This window comes from Triticum urartu, chromosome 4A (assembly GCF_056163025.1).
Source record: "Triticum urartu cultivar PI428250 chromosome 4A, HENAU_Tu73, whole genome shotgun sequence".
NCBI lineage: Eukaryota > Viridiplantae > Streptophyta > Magnoliopsida > Poales > Poaceae > Triticum > Triticum urartu.
The window spans coordinates 242,997,182-243,006,206 of record NC_141876.1 but is presented as its reverse complement, the minus strand read 5'-3'; the positions used below and the strand labels follow the sequence as shown (position 1 = coordinate 243,006,206).

The following is a 9,025-nucleotide window of genomic DNA, read 5'->3' as shown; positions in this document are numbered from 1 at the left end:
GCCTAGCCCATCTCGGTGTCAGCAACCGAAAGAGAAAATTGGTCTAAGGGAAGTATCTACTCGTTCATCGCTTGCCTCACATCGAAAGAGGCATGGATTCTCTCTTCACTCACTCCCCTGTTTGCCAGCTTCAATAGCATGGAAGGTGTTCAAAGAACATAGTTTCACATCTACATTTTCTCCATTTGATCTTGATCAATAATTCACTTATAGAAATAGAATCGAATAGAAATATCAAGAGAAACACTCTTCTTTCTGAAGATCCATTTCTAGTGGGACATCGTTCCTAGGGAGCGCACATCCAATGCACCCTCTACTCTTTACTCATCACTCTTGTGCTCGATATCCTCTTCAACAAGGATTTGCGGCTCCAATCCCTTTATTTTTCCAAAGGTAAAAGATGGAACAGACCGAATCCAAAATGGAGGCGGGTGTCCCTTTCCTAATGCTTTTATAGCTTTTGCTCGTATCGTCGGAATCCAAGCTCTATGGGTATTCAACAAGAACCCAGCTGGGATAAATAGAAAAAGGGGATACTTTATAATGATCATGCCCTTCATTCATCTCTTTTCAAACTAGGAATACATCGTGGAATAGAATTGATCATTTATTTATCATTGTATTATAGAGGCTGTTAGCGGAATTATTGCATTCAAAGTCAAATAACTTGCTATAGTGATACTAGTACCTATTGCGGCATAACGCATTTTTGAAGGTTCATCATTGAGCGCGTATTCACTCTGCGAAAGTATATTACAAAAGGAGTACTTATTTCGATATATCGATATAACTCTATCAACCAAATCATCATGTGGAATGATGTAAACTAGCCTAAAAAAGTGAAAGAAGCCATCATATCCACTCCTCTTTCCCCACCAAACCAACAAGTAGTAGGTTGGTGGGCCTCGGTATCTCTATTTGCTAAGATGGATACCTACACCACTGAATAGTTCCAAATCTTTTTTTATCCCATAGGAAATGAAATGCTTCTAGCAATTTTTGACTTTCTTCCACAGTCATACGACGATCTTCACAACCTTCCACCGGAGGCTTGTTTCTGTTTTTTTCCTCCTTAGCCATTGCTTCTTTAATCATATTTTTGATATTCTTTAGGGGCAATTTAAACATGTTGGCATCCCACGGGAAGTGAAAAGCCAGAAATAGAATTTCCTCAGGTTTATGAACTGAAAGGAGTTTATCTAGATTTGGTACCAAACCCAGGAAAACCCTAAATGAGTTCTTAAAAATGCGATATAAGGAGGGTCATAGGAATCCTGAGATTCCCCTCCCTCCGCTTTGGAGGAGAAGCTTCTTCTATGGCTATGGCCAAAAGGAGAAATAGCCCTGTTCATTATATTCCTCCTAGAATCCAAGGCATTTCGTCAGAGTACATCCTGTCTTTTCACCTTTGTAGTCCTATGCATACTAAGTACTATAGCCCCAATCATAGCTACTAATAAAATCAGACTAGAAACCAAAAACCAGACGGAATAGTAGGTATAAAGCAAATTGCCCAATGTTTCCAAATTAGTCCAACTTCGTACCTTTCCGGCATAAACCGTATATCTCTGAGAGGTCATATTTTTGTGGGTTGGTAGTAATGGAATGGTTTCATTATCTAAAATGAAGAACATTTCCCACCAAAAGATCAATCGAATAATACCACTCACTGGTAAATAGCGCAATACTTCTTCGTGAATCTCCGCTATTTGAATATTGAACATCATAACCATGAATAGGAATGAAATGGCAATAGATCCTATCTGAACTACTGGGGAGATCATAGCGGAGAAGTCGAGACCTAACAAAATAAGTAAACTAGAAGTGTCGCAAAAGACTAGGATGGGAAACAAAACGGAATGTACCGGATTTTTAGCACGTACAACCATCAAACCAGATACCAAAGTAGGGCTCGACAAAACAGAAAGTATCATGGTACGTCATCCTCCCTTGAAATGGAACTTGAATGCTGGAGCAAGAAGACACATTCAAGTCAATCTATTACAACCAGCGTGGTTGTTCGTATTTCATTTTCTCCTTCCAAGCCGACGCTCTTCTTATAAAAGAAAGCACTCACTGAATTACTTACTGAATCTCGTCTTTCTCTCGGCGCCGAGAATTTTTTACGTGTCCGGGTCGATCAGAGGTTCGGCTTGCTTCTCCCCCACCCTCGCCTATGAAATGGATAACCCTTGCTGCCATAGCAGCAGGATTTTAAGGGCTTCTATTGAAGCGGAATAGGAGGAAGCCATGCATTCTTTCAAGAATCTCCAAACCCCCCCCCCTTTACCTTCTCTTTCTATTCTATAAAACGGCGAACATCTAATCTAGGCTCGGTCGCCTTTCTATGAAGGCGGGCAGCCCAGCCCCCTTGTTGAAATTTGGATATTAGGGAAGCCGTATTTCGCAATAGCAGCTCCGAGAAGCTGGGCTTAGGGTGCGCCTCCTGCGGTTGTTTCAGTGACTCAATTGCCTGGCTTCCCTCAGCTCAGACTGGTGTCGCCACCTCTCCCAGGACCGGAATGATTATCCCCGCCCGATGGGTCTACATTCATCGCTGAATGTCGTCGGGTACTCTTCACTTCCCCGCCATTCTTGTAACCGTCACCTGTAATCTGCGCAGGTGTGTCCGCACCCCCTAGAGTGGACGAGAAAGAAGGATTTTTTCTCGGAGCAACCCCCCAGGTTCCATACCCAGGAGTTCACTTTCCCATATGAGCATTCGGTACATATATAAGTCAGTGGAAGAGTCAAAGGGTCACCACTACTGAGGATCTCCCCCCTTATCTTAGAAGGGTCGTCTAAGGGTTCGCCGTGGTTCATTGTTGTGCTCACACTAGGCTACCCTTCTCCGAAAGCTCCGTGGGACCACCTATCACTAGTCTTGGGCCGGAGGGGTTTATTGCACAAAAAGGCCGGACGCGGGCTCCCGTAGAGGAAATCCCAACGAATGTCAGATGCAAAGCCCCACACCTCATTAAGATCATATTGGCATACTCTCCTAAAAAAAGAGCACACCCCATTGAAGACGGGAGTGAGGTACAACAAGGCCATTTCCGTCCACCTTCTGACGGAGCCATACGTGGACGTTACCGCTCATACAGCTCCCAGCCAGCAAGCAGTTAGCTTTCCTCTAGAAGTCATGGAAGTGTGGATAAATCGACAGAAGATTTTTATTTCTTCAAAACTCGCCCTAACCGTCCTAAATATGGACGGAGAGCGGTCTCGAGTTTTTCGGGTCATCGAGATCGCATTTTAGGTCAAGTAGAGACGCTAGGGAGTCTGTGGGCTTTCCTTGGCATTTCAAGATGGCCTCTATCGTCTTTTTGAGAGCCTCGTTTGCCCGTCAAGGGGCATTTGACATCCAGAGACAAAAGCAGTCCCACACGAAACTGGAAATTTTCCCCAATGGACGTAACCAGCTTTGCTTTCGCGGTCTCAAAAGGAGAAGCCCCGAACGCTTGCAGTTGCTTTTTTTCTCTTTATTCCTTCTAAGTGAGCCTGTAAAGACTCTACTCCTACTTTAAACTTAGAGTACGATTCTTCCAATTCTTCCAAAGACAAAGTAGAACTTCGTTTTGAGGAGTTTGCCCCCCGTTCGCCGCCGTACAGCCGGTGGCTACTCTGGGATGGATCGAGGTTTAGGCTAGGGGGCTTGCTCCCTTTCTTATGTAGCTAAGGAAGGACCTGTGGGTGGCATTTCCGGTAAATGGGGAATCTCAAGGAGGGTCTCCAGACCTTCGAAGTGCCCCACCACCAGGGTTGGCGTTGTGTCGATGACCCCCTCTGGCTCCGGGCTAGAGGTAATTTCGATGATCTTCCCGGCCCTTTGTTCCTCGTCACCATCGCAATAACAATAAGGAGACGCGGTGACGTCGTCATCCAGAAGGAAAAAGGAAACCCCAAAGGTACCGAATGGAATTCTACTTGTCGTGCTTGGATTCGTTTCATTTATCAAAAATCGAAATAATAAATAACAACCCATAAATAAAAGAGAAATTACGATAACAAATCTAAAGTGAAGAAAATCGCTTATAAAAATAAACCAGTCTCCTTTTGAAAGGAACTGGCCAATTCACTTCGAAAAACTACGTTCTAACTTGAGCAGAAAAATTGGTGGCATTTGACATCTAAAGTTTCACCACCCCTACTACTGCCTGAAATCCTGCTTTGGTGAGCTTTCCCCAAGGTGACACCGAAGGTCTACCTCCTTTCGTGCGCCCCTCACCTCCTCCATGAGGATGATCCACTGGATTCATTGCAACATCATGAACAATGGGGCATCTGCCTAAGCACCGGCACCCCCACCACGCTTACGGCTCTATACCTACTAGACCTGTATTCGGTAAAGCTTTCTTTCTATATGCTAATTCTCATGCAGTTCATATTGTCGATATGAGTATAATTGCCTCGAGAAATAGATAATAATTCCTTCCTTTACCGGTAAATGAATAGGAATCAGGTTAATAAAACCAGAACTGTTTCCGCCTTCCTCTTGAACTGAGCTATTTCTCTGAAATATACAGTTGCACATCATTACAGGAAATCCTATACCCGTGTATTACCACCCGGTATGGAGCCATCGTCGTCTTCGGCGTAGCGTGAAGACCTTCCCACGGTCTTCGAGTTGTTCTTGACTGGCTAATAAGCACCAGTGGAATTTAACCGCCTTGTGGTCGGGACACCGCCTTCTTCTCTAGAATCACGCAAGTGGTACCTGATACGTCTCCGCCGTATCTACTTTTCCAAACACTTTTGCCCTTGTTTTGGAGTCTAACTTGTATGATTTGAATGGAACTAACACGGACTGACGTTGTTTTCAGCAGAATTGCCATGGTGTTGTATTATATGCAGAAAACAAATATTCTTGGAATGACCTGAAACTCCATGGAACATCTTAGAAAAAAAATAAAAATTCCTCGCCAAGATGAAGACCAGGGGGCCCACACCCTGTCCACGAGGGTGGGGGGCGCCCCCCCCCCCCCCCCCGGCGCCTCCCTACCTCGTGGGACCCCTGGATGCCCTCCGACGCCAACTCCAACTCTATATATTTGCTTTTGGAGAAAAAAAAACCAGAGAGAAGAAATCATCGCGTTTTACGATACGGAGCCGCCGCCAAGCCCTAAAACCTCTCGGGAGTGCTGATCTGGAGTGCGTTCGGGGCTCCGAAGACGGGGATTCATCTCCGTCGTCATCATCAACCATCCTCCATCACCAATTTCATGATGCTCACCGCCGTGCGTGAGTAATTCCATCGTAGGCTTGCTGGACGGTGATGCACTACTAGGAAAAGGCCTACTAATGGCGCACCTGTTTTGGCTACTAATGGCGCACTACAGGTGCGCCATTAGTACCATGCCACTAGAATATTTTAGTAATGGCGCACCACAGGTGCGCCATTAGTATCCCACAGGTGCGCCATTAGTATCTGGTATACTAATGGCGTACCTCATGGAAGTGCGCCATTAGTAACATTTTTTAAAAAAAAATTCGTTTTTTTCTTAATCTCAGGTCACTATTTCACATATGAGATATCCAACACATATATATACAACAAGCATCCATATAACAATCATATCCAACACACAAGTTTCATTATATATACATACATGGCCAACACATAGTTCCATCGTTACATATTACAAAAGTTTCACATTGTTCATCCAACACCGTTATCCATCAATTCATAAAAGTTTCACATTGATACAAAATAAAAAGACAAATGGAAAAGAAGCACTCCATCCATGCAAGCTTCCGTGAACTAAATCAAATTTGCAAAATGATAAACAAGAAGTTAGAAGAAGAAGAAGAAGAAGAAGAAGAAGAGAAGAAGAAGAAGACTAGAAGAATACTAGAAGAAGAAGAACACTAGAAGAATACTAGAAGAAGAATAAGAAGAACAATAAGAAGAATAAGAAGAAGACTATAAGCTTATTATGTAAACTTGATCATTTTGTGCTAACATAAGTAATTTTGGAGCTAACCTATAGGAAACTAAGCATATAAGCTCTCTAAGTTAGCATATTAGAGCCAACTTAGGTAAAAGGAAGCTAACCTATGTCATTTTGGAAAAGAAGAAGAATAAGAAGAAGACTATAAGCTTATTATGTAAACTTGATCATTTTGTGCTAACATAAGTTATTTTGGAGCTAACCTATAGGAAACTAAGCATATAAGCTCTAAGTTAGCATATTAGAGCCAACTTAGGTAAAATGAAGCTAACATATGTCATTTTGGGAAAGAAGAAGAATAAGAAGAAGACTATAAGCTTATTATGTAAACTTGATCATTTTGTGCTAACATAAGTAATTTTGGAGCTAACCTATAGGAAACTAAGCATATTAGAGATAACATAGGTAACTAAGAATATACATATCATTTTGGAGATCTGACATACCTGACATAGTTCAGTTCTCATTGTTCTTCTCCTTCTCCTTCCTCAGCCTGATGCGCCAAGAGCGGCGAGGCGGTGGAGGCAGTTGTGGGATGTAGTCTTCTACCACAATTGGCATGGTCATGTCGCCCAGCTGTGGGATCGCCGGCACCACCACCGGTGCGTGGTCATTGTCCGGCACCACCACCATCGCGACGCCACCTTCAGGCAGGATGGGCACGACCATCGCTAGGTCATCCTCAGCCACCACCATCTCTTGCCCATGGTCAGCCACCACCATCTCTTGCCCATGGTCAGCCACCACCATCTCTTGCCATTGGTCAGCCACCACCATCTCTTGCCATTGGTCAGCCAGCACCAGCGCTAGGTCATCCTTAGCCTGATGCCCATCGTCATCCTGCAGCTCCTCATCCCCACTCTACTCCTCTTCTCCCACACTCCAGTCCGGATCATCCTTCTTGTTGTCTTTGGTGCTGCCAGAATCGCTGCTGCTTTCGCTAAAGCCAGAATCGCTGTTGCTTTTGCTACAGCCATAATCGCTGCTGCTTTGGTTGTAGCCAGTGTCGCTGCTGCTGCTCCCATTGCCTGTCCAAATGCAACAATGACCATTAACAATCGATGTGAGACAAAGCCAAATGTAGAGGAATAAGAAGAGGCAGAACGCACTGGCATCTTCGTCGTCAGCGTAGCGCATGCGACACATAATCGCGTTGAAAACCTTCACGATGAGCATTGTGGCGTCATCGTCGTACCTGAAGAGAAGAAAGTACCCGGTCCGCAGGTCGTACGCACTTTATAACTTCTCCCAGCAACGACACAGGTACATGTGGCCCTCCTCGATCACCAACTCCACGTCCCACAGCCTGCGAACCCCGCTGCCGGCCTGTCGGAGCTTCACATTATCTGGCAGATCTTCACCCAGCATGTTCATAAAAGTGTCAGGCAGCCTCTGCAATTTGGGACAAGGAGTGATGTAGCAAACAACAGAGTTATCGTAATGAGATGGGTGAAGGGGAAATCTCTTGTTTTATATACCTTCCTCGTGGCTGATACTGAAGTCCCAAGTATGATACTGAAGAACTCGAAAGCATCCAACTTGTACTCCGGTGAGGCAGAGCGATGGTGGCTGCTTCCCCCCATCTCTGATAAGCAGCAGAAGAGACCAATTAGTACCCTTACAACATTATAGCAACATAAATTTTAAGCAGAAGATAATCAACTACACCAATGCACTTCCGAAGTTCCCGCTTCCCACCCATGATGTTGTTAAGTGAGGACTAGTGCCAAATGCATTTTCGGTATGAAAATACATCACATACCACTATGTTATTTAATATCATTCTTCTCGAAGACTAATGATTGTTACATCCTACTAAAATGATGTTCTGTCCTCAGAGATGTCTTGTTGCTTATGAGGAAGCAGCAAATAAACACTTGAAAAAAGCTCTCGTCCTCGAAGATGCATTCTTGTTTATATTACCATTCTGAGTTATGTTGTTATGTTATTTTATTTGAAGACATGAAGGGTTACTTATTTGAAGATGCTACTCCTAAGAAAGGTCAACTTTTCGATCATCAGCCTCTACAATTAAACAATGATGCATTCTTCCTTTTCCTTTCCATCTTCTTCTTCTCCAACTCTCTTCTTTTCTTGTTCTCCTTTTTCTTTCTTCTCCTTCCTCCTCCTCCTCTTCTCCTTCTTCCTTTCTTTTTCTGTTTTTCAACTTTCTTCTTATTCTTCTTCCTTTTATCACTTTTTCCTCTTCTTCTACTTCTTTTTCTTTTTTTTCAACTTCCTTCTTCTTCTAATTATCTAAACCTAAATCTAGCACTAACCTAAACCTATCAATAACCTAATTAAACCTAAACAACAAAGAAAAACAGTAGAAAAAAACAAAAAATGCTCACCTTGGCTCCGGGGGCAGGGGTGGTGGTGGACGGCCGCGGTTAGGGCAGCAGCGGCGGGCCTAGCTCCGGGGGGGGGGGGGCACGAGGCGGATGCATGGGGGCCCGCGACGAGCCTGGCTCCAGGGGCGGCGCGGGCGCAGGGGCAGCGGCGAGCCTGGCTCCGGGGGCGGCGCGGGCACAGGGGCCGACGGGCAGGTGGTGGGGGCGGCGGGGCACCAGGGGGGCGCCGTTCGGGCGACGGGGCGCCGGGGTGAGGGGCGGTGGGGCCAGGGGGCGGTGGCGGGTGGCGGCGGCGGCGGGTGGTTGGGACGGTGGGGCGACGGGGCGAGGGGAGGTGGGGCAAGGGGGCGGCGAGGGGAGGGGGCGACGGGGCGAGGGGAGGTGGGGCTCGGCATTACTAACAATTTTTTTAATTTTTTTTCAAAACTACTAATGGCGCACGGTGGGTGTGGTGCGCCATTACTATGTCAACTAGTAATGGCGCACTGTACCACGGTGCGCCATTAGTAACAATTTTTTTTCAAAACTACTAATGGCGCACCACATACCAGGTGCGCCATTAGTAATATATTACTAATGGCGCACCAACACATGGTGCGCCATTAGTATATAGTAATGGCGCACCACATGTCTGGTGCGCCATTAGTGGCCATATCATCTATAGCCCTTTTCCTAGTAGTGATGGGTTGGATGACATTTATCATGTAATCGAGTTAGTTTTTT

General features: G+C 45.2%; 1 protein-coding gene and 1 pseudogene across 1 annotated transcript; one reads left to right on the top strand and one right to left on the bottom strand.

Annotated features, from left to right (window-relative positions):
• Positions 1–1,367: 1,367 nt before the first annotated feature.
• LOC125553844 (NADH-ubiquinone oxidoreductase chain 6) lies at positions 1,368–1,949 on the bottom strand. Its single transcript, XM_048717519.2, has one exon. It carries the CDS (start codon positions 1,932–1,934, stop codon positions 1,383–1,385), a length of 552 nt encoding a protein of 183 aa, XP_048573476.2. The 5' UTR covers positions 1,935–1,949; the 3' UTR covers positions 1,368–1,382.
• Positions 1,950–2,561: 612 nt separating this feature from the next.
• Positions 2,562–3,259, top strand: LOC125554751 (uncharacterized; annotated as a pseudogene).
• Positions 3,260–9,025: the final 5,766 nt, after the last annotated feature.